A 15,327-nucleotide genomic window follows, 5' to 3' on the forward strand; every position below is an offset into this window, starting at 1 on the left:
GTCAAATGTCATGATTTTGTTTATATAATACTCAATGATAAGGAGTTCAATTAATATTGTAAAAAAAAATATTTATAGCAATTCTTGATTTATAATTTTCCTTACACACAATATTTTACCTAATCGAACATTAATAAGTCTATATTAAGGGGTATAGATTTATATTCGTTTATAATCAGCTTAACAAAAACTGCAGAATCGTGCAGCAAGGATAATTGCGCTGATTTTGCCAGATTGAAATCTTTAATGAAGTAGATAGCTGGGCTATAGAATATGGAGCGTGAATAGAAACATGACCTATATTACATTTATCGTTAAGAAGATCTAGCTAGATAAGGCTTACTTCATGATTATCTTTACTTAAAACAGTGTACTACGAAATTGCTGAAACATAAAAATTATATCAGGTTGTTGGAATGGAATTGTTTTTCAAAATACCCTCATGTATGTAAAGAAAAACGTGGTTATATATTCGCGATAAGAAAATATCAAATCTAATGGAAGCTGAATGTTTTGTGTCTGATTTTTTATAGTTAATAGCATGTAGAGTTTCTTAACACTTCTCTAAAATAACAATTTTTTGAACCAATGATAGAATAGAATAGAAAACATTTTAATAATAACTTATAATATTTGTACAGTGATACCTAATTGGTATAGTATATGGTATTGGTATAGAGCATCATTCAAAAGCTGTCCCAATAGTTTAGTTGATTATGTGATTCTTTGTTCTCAAGATCTGTTCAAGAATTGTTCAAACAATACAATGTCGCTTCTTGAAGAAGTAGACTTCTTCTTCTTGAATAAATAAAAGTTTGAATTAAATTCTAGCGAACTATCAATCGATATACATGACGATTTCAAAGCGCTCCCAATAGGCGCCATTTGAATAAGTAATTATTTGATCTTGAGTATAGCTACGAATTAGCGAATTAGAATTAGTTTTTAAGAATCGTCATATTAGGCTTATCGATAAGCTGAAATGAAATGAAATGATTAATTATTCGATCTTGACTACCTAATTACTCGAGATAAAAGGCTCCCAATACTCAAAAGGGCTTTAGTCAAGTCAAACAATGGTGTAACCATATTTATGGTAAGATTGGTAAACGACTTGCTCGCTCTGCTACCGGAGTTTTTCAATTCTGAAGCATGAAATGAAAATTGTATTCTATTTTCTTATTTAAAATTAAACGTGGGACTTTGGGGTTACTTCTTTTTGAATTAAGTTGTAAGTCTCGTTCCGTATACCGGCGAACTAAACCCGGGCCCGATAGGTGTGGATGTGCGGGGGCACGCTCGAGATCGCGCCGTGCTCGCACGTGGGCCACGTGTTCCGCAAGACCACGCCCTACTCGTTCCCGGGGGGCACGGGCCGCGTTGTCAACCACAACAACGCGCGCCTCGCCGAAGTGTGGCTTGACGACTGGAAACATTTCTACTACAATATTAACCCAGGTTAATTCATGTGGTGTATGGTGGCGCGTGTCGCGGGTTTTGTATTATGTTAAGAGTTGTTCTGGTAGTGATACCCTGTAAAGTGGTTGAGGGTGACTTACCTTATTTTGCCGAGTATTGCTGGATTCTGGCAAACTGGTAAAAATTGGTCGTATTTAGTATGGCTGGATTATCGCAAACTTTCCCGTAAATGCAATAAGGGTAACAAGTGAAAACCTATTCTTTACCACAACTTAAAGAACTTTCAACTTCGCAAAATCGCGTTTTACAGTCAGTCCTAACTTCTTAACTAAGGAACCACATCTTTACTATCCAAGAAGTCTGATCAAGAATGTTCTCCATCCTCCTTTACACTTAAGTTTAACTTTTATAAATTGGTTTGATTCTCAGTTCGATAAATTCCATTTTAATTAATTTTTCAGTCTTTTATTTTAAAGCGTTGCTATGTCTTCATTTCATAAAGATTTATTTCTTTATTCCCAGGTTGCCTCTTTTAGATTTTTTAGACGTCTCTTATTTTTCTTCTCTAAATGTTTTCTGTAATGTTATCCCGCATCGCGTTAATAAGTATCATAATATTGTGTTGTTTTATAGTAATATCAGTTTCATTAATATTAATTTCAATTTATAACTCGCCACACGCGTCATGGACAATGCACGCATTCTTAATTGTTGATAACAGACTATTTACCCATAGATGATATAAATAACAATTTTTGGAAGCAAATTTGAATTTTAAGTGCATTTTTAATAATTTATTTAATTAAAAACAACGATTAAGAATGTTCATCATAAATGGTGTTGGGTATTATCATTATGCATTTATCTATTTTGAAGTATTTTGTGTTTTATTATTATCTGTAACGTATTATATGCTTTATGATTATTTATAAACTAATTGCATGCATGGATTTCGTTCATTTTGTTTACTAATATAACAACCTTTAACTTTAAATTATTTTCGAAACGCTTTTTATGTTTCTTTCTGCGTGACTAGAATAACAGTTGTCATCGTTCTTTTGTTTTTTTTCCTGATAATGTGAGGAAAAAAATCATTTCCAAGAAAAATTGTTCTTCTAGTTACGTAAACCATATTAGATTTTCTGTGTCTCTTAAACTGGTTTCTAATAAATTTATTATTTAGGTGCATTGAACGTGCCAGTTGGTGACGTCACAGAACGTAAGGCACTAAGAGATCGTCTTAAGTGCAAGAGCTTCAGGTGGTACTTGGAAAATATATACCCGGAGAGTCAGATGCCACTAGACTATTACTATCTGGGAGAGGTGAGTACGAAACAAAAAAAAATACAGTTAAAGGAATAAGTACGATTTTTTAACCTTGAAAATTTTCAACTAATTTGATACCACTTGACTAGGCAGTTGACTTAATTAGGTCATGATTATTTTTAACAGGGAAAGAATAATCAAGCATTGTAGTGCTTAATTAGGTCTTGATTTTTTTAATAGTGATAAAAAATGAAACATTGTAGTGGATTATTATTTATTACTATTCGTTTCGTAGGACGCGGCTTTCGATTCATAGGCAACAATATGTGCTACGATCTTTCGATTGATAATATTATATCGTGTCTTGTTACTTTCTCCAAAATGGCACCTCAAATGATTTTACAATATCCCATAAAAGTCGTGCGTCCTTTGTGAGAAAGTTACACCTACGTCGGTACTTCACTGTAGAGCACTTAAAATTGTGCCCAAAATTCAGAAAGTGCTAAATAAAGTGACGAATGCCCAATAATTTTATGTCCAAATACTCGAGTTTGTTGAATTTTCTGTCGTACGTGTGAATAGACTTGATTGTATCAGTATTTGTAGAAAAAGGTAGTATGCAACACATAGAAGTCTTAGCAGCGTCTCAAAAAAAACATACAATTGATATAAACAAAGCCTAGGATTAAATGATTTCAAATTGTTTTGAACAACGTTGTTGTACAACATTTGTAGGTTAAAAACAAGTGCATAGTAAAACAAAAACTAAGAGCATATGCGGGTATTATGTGTAAGACAATAGCTAGCTCCATCAATTATTAGAAGCGCCTCAATCTAAATGATAGCGCTTCGCTAAATTTGAAATCCATCCAATACGATACGAGCTTTTGTTACCAATCGATCAACTTTCACATGAACCCTGACCTCTATTTTCGTGATTTTTTTACTTGTTTTCGCACTAAGATCAAAGGTTATCACTATCATTTGAATTACAAATACATTACTGTCATCAATCTTGATTATTTTGAGAGACAAATCATATTTGTGTTTAGTGAAACTCGAAATTCATATAGTAAGTTGTGACACATATCTCAAGGTGAAGTAGACAATGGTTCGTTTCGGTGGTATGGGTATGTGCCGATTTGCATTTAAAAATACGCTGTCTATTCAATTGCGAAATAGTGATGTGCTTCTGAGACAATGGCAACGTTTTTCAAAGCGTTCGATTTTACGGGTATTAAGTTAAATTTATCTTATGTATATAATAATTGATGATGCCAGTTAACACGTTTAGATTTTTACATTTAGCCTACTTGGGCATTTTATTTCCTACTCATATGAACATCGACAAAAACATATAAATACCGTAGGTAACTGAAAACATATTCGCTGGCTTTCTTATAAAATTTAAATAAATATTAGTTTTTTTTCATAAAGATGAAAATCCCTATTGCTTTCGCACTTTTGTCAATGTTACTCGAGACAACGTGCAACCTGCGCATGAAGCATCATGCGCTAAATTGAAATACCACATGGTCAGTACACTGACCGCACTTGATTAAGAGTTCTTACAGACGAACGGCAAGTTGTGAACGGCAGAGGCTACTTCAGCCGTCGACAGGCAAAAACGAATGCCGTCAAACGTCAAACGCTTGCAATTTGCCGTCAACGCTAACTGCAAGCGTCGCCAGCTGTCGACGGCAGCCGTCGACGTATTGACTGCTGCCGTCGACGTGTCGACGACTGCCGTCATTGTCGACGACTGCCGTCGACCTGTGGCGACGGCTGAAGTAGCCTCTGCCGTTCACAACTTGCCGTTCGTCTGTTAGAAGTTAGAACTCTTACTTGTTTATTTTATATCAATTTGTGATACTCTACTAGGATACAAAAAATATTCTTTATTAAATGATTTTTTTGTTAACGCACAAATACCCAGATCGAAGATAAGATTGCGAGCGGTACATTAGTAATAGTTGTATCAATCAGTGTTCGATAATTAAGATTAGATATGAAAACATTATCAACACACATTTAGCGTAGATAATGAGAAATCACGACGCTATGACACTTAATATATTACAGCATTTAGATATCCTTTCCAGGTAAATAGTTATGTAAAAATAATGTGTTTTTGTTGTACGTCAATGGGTTCATTGGAATGAAGATATCTTTATTTAATATTTATCTCTGTCATATCCGGAATCTGGGACTTTTTTACATATTTACTTATTTTCACTCATACAGGTATTGTCTATGACTTAAAAAAATCGTATGATATATTGTGACCTCTCTAACCTACATTAAGGACCGATTTTTTAATCCATGGTTAAAACTTATCCACCCAATAAAGTATTACACGATAATATTAAAATGTCACCCGTAAACTGACAAAGACGGGCAAAGAATACATTTTTGAAATGGTAGTTTAATACGTTATTCGACGAACAAGTATTAACCAAGGATTGAAAAATCAGCCCTAAGAGTATATTTTAAGGGCTATGAATCTACCAACGTAGTCTTTACAATGAACGATATACATAATTAAGTATAACATAAAAAATCTGGAGCAGTCAGAAAACATTACATAAGAAAAGCAAATAGTATAAATTAAAGTAAATTTACATTAAACTAGATTTATAAATATATAAAGAATAGAAAAAACTAAAAATTAAACTAGATTTCCGCCCGCGGCTTCACCCGCGTTTTCAAAGGAAAACCCGCATAGTTCCCGTTCCCGTGGGATTTCCGGGATAAAACCTATCTTATGTGTTAATCCAAGTTACCCTCTATAATATATGTGTATATGTGTGATAAATTGCATTGTAATCGGTTTAGTAGTATTTGCGTGACAGAGTAACAAATACACACCCACATCCTCAGAAACTTTCGCATTTATAATATTAGTAGGATGTTGACCTAATTTACCGTGGTGTTATTATTGTTATATAGCGTTACTTAAGTAGACTTAGGATAGTTTAGATAGTCATTTAAAAGGAATAATCTGTGCGCAAATAAAAAAATATATTCTATAAATAATTTTTGTATTTTGGAAATATTTTCATTGAATTATTGTTTTCACAATAAGATTTGTAATAAAGCCTAGTAGTATCGTAATCGTATTGACTTTTACATTGAGGATAATAAAATCAATATCGATTCAATTACCGCTATCGTTATAACGTGTTAACAAAACAATAAAAACTTACTTCATTGAAATTTGCGTAAAATTGACTAGTTATAAATAAAATTATATTGGTACTTTACAGATTCGTAATGCTGAGACGTCAAACTGTTTGGATACATTGGGAGGAAAGGCTGGACAACCTTTGGGTATGGGATACTGCCATGGAATGGGTGGGAATCAGGTGAGATTATATTTCCAGTAGTATTCGATATCAAAGCTATATCTATACATTTAATTCAATAAAACTTATGTGTTATGGTATTTATCAGTAGCTCAAACATATAACTATAGATTAGAGTTTATACGTCTTGTTTTTTTTGGTCCTTCGGACTGGATTTGTACATTGATCCACAGTTAATATTTATTCACATATACAGTGTAAACTCTATATAACGTCACTCGATTTAACGACAAACTCTCTAAAGCGTCAAAATCAATTGCCTTTGGTTGGTTTAGCTTATCTACCATACAATGATACACTCTACATAGCATCACACTCACTCTCAATAACGACAACAATTAAGTAATAAACTCGACGTCATTCATACCGAACTTTCTAAGAAATTCGTTCTTTTGTTTACAAATTGGGATTGCTTGCACGTGTAGACTGTTTTTGACCGATACGTTATCATATTCTTAGTTGCTCACAAACTTTCAAACTGTAAACATGGCTAGTAAAAGAAAATCATTGTCTATTGACGACTACTGACGACAGACTATACACAATAGCGTTCAAGTAACATTCTTTTTTATGTACATAACTACTAACACTAGTCTGAAATAAATTTTCTCTTTTTCTAATTCTGATTTTTCTTCTCTCCATTTAACGACAACTCTATATAACGCCATAAAATGCACAGTCCCTTCGGTGTCGTTATATAGAGTTTACACTGTATATACATTTTCCTGCGTTACAGTAAATTTGTCTATTTATCCATCCAGCTGAACTTTTTATTCATATGCAATTTATTTTGCATTATAATCATGTATGGTCCTTCGAGCCGGATTCATTTATACGGTCACAATTATTAATTATATTTTTTTCGTGTTCACAGGTATTTGCATACACGAAACGCAAGCAGATAATGTCGGACGACAATTGCTTGGACGCAGCGCACCCGCGTGGTCCAATTAAATTGATTCGATGCCATGGGATGCGTGGAAACCAAGAATGGACGTATGATACCAAGGTTTGTTATAAAATAATTGTTATATCTATGTATTACAGATATTGTTAATTTTAAAGTAACTTTTGTACTTTTTATGTTACAAAATAATACAATTTTATTTGTAAATTTAAAAGAAAATCTGCCATACTAATTAGAATTTTACTCCCAAGTTTGAGTGTCAAAGCATTTTGCACTGTGTCGATCGGTGTCGCGGCAGCTTGAGATATGGCTGGCGCGGCGTAACGCGTGACAAAAATCTCATAATAAAGAATAATATGGTTTTTTCTTTGCTTTCACATTTTAAAATACAGTTAATAGTTGGGGAGGCGATGTAGCTAAATGGCGTAATTCGACGGCGCCGTCGAGACTTATCAAAATCGAAAGATAAAATAATTTCGAAAAGAAAAGCTTGTATGGTAAAAAGTAAAAACCATTTAAGCGGTGGGTTTGGCGTGTACGGTTTAAAAAAAAAATTACTCGCGCGGCAAAAAGGAAACTCCCCTTAAAAAAAAACTGACGATTTCGGCAAGACTAAATTAACGATGAATTTTTTAAAATGCAAAAAAAAAGTCTTTTTGAAATACTCGAGTGCGTCAGATTTTCATGGGGGAGGTTTATCTCGGTATCCTGAAAGCATATTTTCTTAATCTGACAAAAATGGTGGGTTCTCCTAATCTGACCGAAAATGGTTTTTGGGTTTCTGTTTTTTAATCATAATTCATATCATTTTTTTAACACCCTCAGTTTTAACCCCGGGAGTTTGAGTTTTTATGATGCTTCAAGTCAAAAAGTTTTAACTTTGGACAAAAATGAAAAGAGACCTTTTTTGTGTAAAATAAAATTACCTTCTTTGTTTATTTAAACTTTTTTTTTTGTAAAATGTATCGTTCGCGACTTATATACTGCAACACGTTTTTCGGAAGACGAAATGGCTCCCCAGACTTCCAGTCATGTGGAAACCGGCAGATTTTGTATTTTTAGTAAGTTTTACATTATATTCTTCAAAATGAATAATAAAAAAATCGCGCTCGAGAATGTCGGATTAACGTTTATCTCGCCTATAACTCGGCGGCGTCAAGGATTTATCGTCAGATTAGTTAAATTTAGTCTTAAAACACTAAAATCAACCCCCAATATCTTAATCTGACGCGCTCGAGTTTTTTTACTAATCTGATCGTCTATCTAAGGTGCGCGTCACTACATGCAGAGCTAAATAGTTTACAAGGTTGTTATATTATATTATCTCTCATATCTTAAACTGCGACGCTTGAGTATGGCCGAAAATTCTCCTATTCGCCTCCCTAACTATAATACTATAGAACTTTTCCAAAAACATGCAGTATTTGTTTTGTAATAAGGATATCTGATTTTAAAAATATTTTTTTTAACAGACGCGCACAATAAAGCACACGAACTCCGGCATGTGCCTGGACAAGCCGGAGTCGTCGGACGTGTGGAAGCCGGTGCTACGTGCGTGCAACCGGTCCCGTGGGCAGCAGTGGCTCATGCAGCTCGACTTCAAGTGGCAGGCGCGCCGCCAGCCCGCGCCCGCCAGCTAGTCGCGCGGTGAGTGCACAGCACAGCACAGTGGCTCATGCAGCTCGACTTCAAGTGGCAGGCGCGCCGCCAGCCCGCGCCCGCCAGCTAGTCGCGCGGTGAGTGCACAGCACAGCACAGTGGTGAGTGCAGCTCGACTTCAAGTGGCAGGCGCGCCGCCAGCCCGCGCCCGCCAGCTAGTCGCGCGGTGAGTGCACAGCACAGCACAGTGGTGAGTGCAGCTCGACTTCAAGTGGCAGGCGCGCCGCCAGCCCGCGCCCGCCAGCTAGTCGCGCGGTGAGTGCACAGCACAGCACAGTGGTGAGTGCAGCTCGACTTCAAGTGGCAGTGCACAATTACGCAACAAACAACGAAGGCACATACTAAACGTTACTTTGAAAACCTGCTGGTGATTGCTGCTGGTGAAACGCGATTGATTGGTAGATTTGATGGTAAGAAATGCGGGGATCGCGTCCGTGCGCGAACGCTATTGCTGCGACAGTCGACACTCGTTTGCCGCACTGTGACGACGTCGTTCGCTTTCCCAAAGTATCTACAGTCGCGCGCTTGTTTGATTTGTACCCGCGTGGATAATAACTGTAAAATAATAAAATAATAAGTGATAACTGCGTTAAGAACAACCGACTTCAAACTTACACTTGCAACATATACAAATACAAACATAAATGCTCATAAAATAAAAACTACTGGGCCTATCCGAATAAAATTTTTATGTGACCAATTCGACACCATCCCGCATCGAACAAAAAAAGAATCACATAAATCGGTTCAGAAACCTCGGAGTAATCGGTGTACATACATAAAAAAAAAACATACCTGCCGAATTGATAACCTCCTCCTTTTTTTGAAGTCGGTTAAAAATAACACCGTCCACACTGGCGATCTGTTAGTTGATAAATAAATATAATAAATTTCTGTATTTTTCACATCAATACCAATACGGCCTCCTCCGTAATTAAGCGCTCACAGTTAAAGTTCTGTCATAGTTAGGGAGGCGAAGTAGCTAAATGGCGTAATTTAACGGCGCCGTCGAGACTTCGAAATCAAAAGACAAAATAATTGCGAAAAGAAAAGCTTATATAATGGTAAAAACCATTTTACCGGTGGGTTTGGCGTGTACGGTTCTTTCAAAAATGTTAAAAAGTTACTTGTGCATTCTCGAGCGCGTCAGATATTCATACTACGTATGCCCCAAGTGCCTCTGATAACAACGGTATACTAATCTGCCGGTTTGCGTGGTGGAAACTAGGCTAAATTAGTCAAAATTGCACAAAAAAAATTTACTCGAGCGCGTCAGATTTTCGGAAGGGGTGTAGGCCCCAAGGACAAGGCCCTCTTAAAAACACTGACGATTTCGGCGTGACGATAAGTTACGATGAATTTTTGAAAATGCAAAAAAAAAAAGTTTTTTTTAAATACTCGAGCGCGTCAGATTTTCATAGGGGAGGTTTATCTCGGTATCCTGAATGCATTTTTTCTGAATCTTACAAAAATGTTGGTGGGCTCTCTTAATCTGACCGAAAAGGTTTTTGGGTTTCTTGTTATTAAACATCGTTATTTTATATCCATTTTTGAAGTTCTTTTGGCGCGATGGAGAAAAATGATGAGAGTGAATTTTTACGATGCGCGCGCACACCGACACCTAAATTTAACAACATGAAGTTAGTTCTAGGTGGTATGAAAATTGATAACTGTTCAAGTTGTATATTCTAGTATTTTTTTTTAATACGCCAAAGAAGTATAACTTCTAACGCGTGTACATAAGTACACACACTCTTTTTTTTAACACCCTCAGTTTTCGAGATATACTCAAAAAACCGGGAGTTTGAGTCTTATGATGCTACAAGTCAAAAAGTTTCAACTTTGGACAAAAATGTAAAGAGACCTGTTTTGTGTACTGTAATAAAATTACCTTTTTTGTTTATTTAAACTTTTTTTTTGTAAAATGCCTTCGCGATTTATATGCTGCAACGCGTTTTTCGGAAGACGAAATGGATCCTCCAGACTTCCGGGTCATGCGGAAACCGGCAGATTTTGTATTTTTAGTAAGTTTTGGATTATATTCTTCAAAATAAAAAATCGCGCTCGAGAATGCCGGATTAACGTTTTTTTTTACAAGTTCGCGACCCTATATTTTGGCGGCGTCAAGGACTTATCGTCAGATTGGTTAAATTTAGTCTTAAATAGTTTACAAGATTGTTCTATTAGGTCTAAGGTATCTCTCATATCTTAAACTGCCACGCTCGAGTATTATCGAAAATTCCCCTATTCGCCTCCCTATCTATCAATAAAAATATTTTGCACACTTATCATATTATTTTCTATAATCTTTATCTCGTTTCGCCGGTCTTACTTTCTAGTTTGTCCCTGAGTCTTGATAAATAAGGTAAAAAAAAATAATAATTTTATTTTTGTACTTTCAGATTGGACAACGATAGACCACAACAGTCTTCCCCTATCGTTATATACTTATTAGATTTGATCATTTATTCCTATAAACTATAGTTTTGTATCTACGTGACGTATCGACATGCCCTGTGAATTGTTGACAATACATGAATATTATGCTGTATTCCCTAACGTTGCTCAAACTTAGAATTGAACGTTTAGTGACTTTGTTTTTGCTATTCGAGATTTAATTAGGAATTTATCGTGTAAGTTGATGACCATTACGTAAGGGTCACCGCACACGCGCTCGGCATTGTGCGCTCACCCTTATATCGAAGTGATTAACGTTAATACTTGTTTGTACTGATTTTTACTAGTACGGTATGCGATAGTTAATGTTGTATGAGATTGAATGTGATGCTAAGTCACAACGGGTGTTACGAGAAATTTCTATCACGAATTTATTGTATGTATTTGAATCCATTATTGTTTAGACTCGACGCTTCCCTGTTTTATTTTGTGGATATACTCTTCCATGACTAGTGAAGTTCTATTATGAGATTATAAAACATTAGCACTTTACAGGTGTTCATTAGACTTCCGACATTATAAATGAAATCGATATAGTTTTATATAGGAACCTTGTCTACTAGATTTTAACGTGTAGTTACTGTTAGTGAACTTTTTTCATAACATTTAGCACGACCGTTGTCTGCATAGTTTCCGTTTTTATATTATAGTGAAGCTAGGGCAATAATTTTCATATTCATCGCTTGAGAGATTACGTTTCTAGCTCTATACGCTCTTATGTTTTTATAATAGTCATGCTATCTTTCTCGATTAAGTTACTATTTTTATTTTCTTATGCATATTGTTTAAGTCCTTTTCAATATAAACTGCCAGTGAAACGGATTTCGTAATTCCTACTTATATGTCTATTTAACTATAAATTCTTTTTATATAAATAGATGAATGTTATATCGTGTGGTTGTTATATCATAATTTTAATTTTGTTGCGACATTGCAAGCTTGATTCATTACTCATATTCTATAGATTTTGATATTATGTGATTTATAATGTAAATATTGTTGTTAAACTTGCAAAAAATAAAATTTAAATACATATTATTTGCAGAGATGTGATTTTATCGGAATCACGCATCGATTATTGTTATGTATCGATTACATGCATTTATTTATGCGTAATCGATTATCCATACAAATGAAATGCGTGTATTCGATAATATATAGGAGCGAGTTTGCGTGTTGTAAATAATTGTATAACGGTTGACATTTTATGAATGCCTTCTTAAAATTATAAATGGAATTGATCCGCATTTCACTTTAAAATTTATAAAAATAATTGAGTTTCATATGTGATATTCCTTGAAGGCATAATTTTTTGCGACCAATATAATAATAAAATAAAGTGTTTATTTTTCATCATATTGCAAGTTTGACAAAAATATTATAATTGTAACTGTTGCCTTAATTTATATGTCTCAAATATCTTGTACTATTACAAATGTTGAATTTACAACTCTTTATATTATGTAAGAACGAATGAGAATAATTTTAGTGCATATCGAGTAGAGTAAAAGGGCTGGATGGAATTGCCTATATTATAGTTCTATACTAGGAATAAATATATTTTATAATTATATATGACTGCCCTCGATACGGTGTTATATAGGTCAATTGATACGGCGGTGCGAAAGTTTCTACGTCTTAACTTCCCTTTAAAAATAATAGCGTTATTTTCATAAATAACATTATTGTTGTGAAAACTCAAATAGAAACTTTGGTATCGCCAGTATAGAAACGAGATTACAATGATACTGAGGGTATCTATATGAATGTTAAAATTGACGATAATAACGAATTTTATTTACGTATGAGATTCATTCGAGTTAGTGATTTATTGTTTACGATTTTATTGTGAAATTTGGCATAATTTATTTGTTATAGAAATTTTATTTTATTTTATTTAAAAATTTGATTGTCACATCACAATGATACATTTAAAACGAATTATTTTTCCTAATAGTTAATAGATAAAAGTTTTAGAAAAATAGAAATATATTCAAAATCCATATTCTTACAAGTTACAATCAACTTTAAGCAGTTATTTATGTAATTATTGTAAATAATTTGTTACGTCAATATACGTCCAATCGATGATTGCATCGAAAAAGCATTTATTTATTAAAAACAGAATCTCGAAGATATTTTGATTTGTAAATATTTTTACGTGCCAAATTCATTTTTTATATTTTATTCTGTAACGCGTCACCATTCCAATAGTCAGAATCGGTAAATTAATAAAAATATTTTGACTGAACTTTTTTCTTTTATTTTCCTTTACCTAATCATTTAATTAATAATACATATAAATCAGATTTAATAACCAGATTTTCCGAGCTATATCCTCTCGAGAACACACATTCAGGATGCTTTTTCACCTATAGATTCGTTTCAAACTGAAACTTGAACATTTGTCATTTATTCATTCAATTAGACTTCTTCTAGATTCTAGAAGCACCTTTGAATCGTCATTACATATATTTTTAACTTTTACCACCGATTCGGAAAGCAGTAAGTATGTATCTACGGAGAAAAACCGGAAAGAAACTCCATAGTTGCTCTTTTAAATTATGTATTACAATTTAATTTAACAAAATATGTAACATAATATTTATAGATATTTATCATAATATGCCAAAGAACTGTTCTACTCTTGTGTGTAACTAAGCGTTATTATGTATTTATAAAATATATCATATACGTTATTATGTATCTATAATACTATATGTTATGCTCGTAGACGAAAATGTTCATTGAGAGAAAAAAAAATTGACAATGCGTTGTAGTCACAGTAAAATATCTACATCGCGAAAGTACTATAAAATATTATAGTACCTTAAGATTTCCGGTATCAGCGTTCTGACCATCATTTTTCTTTTAGTCATTGCGTACTTAAGACCCCTGTAGAACCGCCATCCTGTTACAAATGACCCGAAATTTTGTGTCAGTCTTTCGGGTCATTTGTAACACGACGCGCTTTAATATTAATCTAACTTGTAAAATTGTGTTATTTTCTGAAAATCATCCTTAATTTTTAAAGTATATTGAAACGATGTTATCTAATACCTACTAATAAACTTAGAATTTGTAGAGGTACTAAATGTACGGAGATAAAGTTAAAATAATATTGTTTCTTTGTCAATGTCCACAATATGTCTTGTGTGATCACTGTTTTTTAGGGATGGCTCTGAATTATAAAATAAATGAGGCGCACATATTATAGCCTACTGAGTTCAGAATGTGCTGTAAGGAGGATTGGGTTAGATCTCACAGGTTCGGATACAGCCTGAATTGCCTTCCCTCATTCTGTTTTACTTTAGGGGCATCAGATAATGAAATATTTATTTTGCAAAAAGTATGCAACAATGTGTTCTTTCAATATCGAATCGGTGGTGTCGAAATGTAAAAAAAATGTTATGATGATTCAAAAGTGCTTTTATAAGAAGTCTAATTAAATAAATGTTTGAGTTTGAATAATGTTTAAGCTATGATTATGATTGCTTTATGATTTTTAGACTAGTGGTTTTCTTACATTTCCGTCGCAATATAACACTTTTTGATAGGCAAGTTATCATAAGTATATTTTTTCTTAAATTATATTAGATAAAAAACGTCTCATCTGTTTATCATATCGGTGAAAGTAGGTCCCACACCGGCTCTTAGAGCACAATAGGATGTTTTAGTATGAACTGATTCGTCTGCTACGTAGTAATTATTTATCAATTCGTACTTCTATCTTCTACTGATGAATCTATTGTATGTAGGTTAAAAATAAAACAAAATATTTCAGTATATAATTTATTAAACTTAACATTTACATAATACTTAATACTACTAATACTAACTTAATAAAATCGATTACATACAAACAAATACAAAACGAATTTAGATTTTACAAATATTCCATTTACCAAAATAGATTGAATTTCCACAGGTGTCAAAATTGCAAAAAGCACTAAAACGTGCTTTTTTGAACATTATTTATTTACGATTAGTAAAAACAAAACAAACTCTCTGATTACATCTCCGCTATCCGGACATAACAAAATTTTAATAGTTATCTACTATTTGTGCTCAATTCCCGAGAGAAAAATTATATTTTACTAAAAGCAGTCAAGGCAAAGCATGAATAATTTTTGTACAACGTTTTTTTTTTATCTTCAATACAAAATATTCTATTGGCAGCAAAATGTTTATTTTCCATTGACTGCTTACAAAAAAAAAACAACTATCATATTACAGAAAAAACCCTGGATAAAA

At 33.6% G+C, this 15,327-nt stretch overlaps 1 protein-coding gene across 2 annotated transcripts in view; it reads left to right on the top strand.

Moving 5' to 3' along the window:
• The window catches only part of LOC123697814 (polypeptide N-acetylgalactosaminyltransferase 5), a 31,175-nt gene extending 17,851 nt beyond the window's left edge, over positions 1–13,324 (top strand). The window contains exons 9-14 of one of the 2 annotated variants that reach the window (XM_045644366.1): positions 1,278–1,458; positions 2,603–2,742; positions 5,952–6,050; positions 6,925–7,059; positions 8,430–8,604; positions 11,019–13,324. In XM_045644366.1, the coding sequence (XP_045500322.1) occupies positions 1,278–1,458; positions 2,603–2,742; positions 5,952–6,050; positions 6,925–7,059; positions 8,430–8,597 (723 nt within the window). In that variant the 3' untranslated portion in view covers positions 8,598–8,604; positions 11,019–13,324. The remainder of the gene's footprint in view (positions 1–1,277; positions 1,459–2,602; positions 2,743–5,951; positions 6,051–6,924; positions 7,060–8,429; positions 8,605–11,018) is intronic. The other variant, XM_045644365.1, reaches the window with a different exon arrangement.
• Positions 13,325–15,327: the final 2,003 nt, after the last annotated feature.

Source organism: Colias croceus, chromosome 15 (assembly GCF_905220415.1).
Source record: "Colias croceus chromosome 15, ilColCroc2.1".
Classification (NCBI taxonomy): Eukaryota; Metazoa; Arthropoda; class Insecta; order Lepidoptera; family Pieridae; genus Colias; species Colias croceus.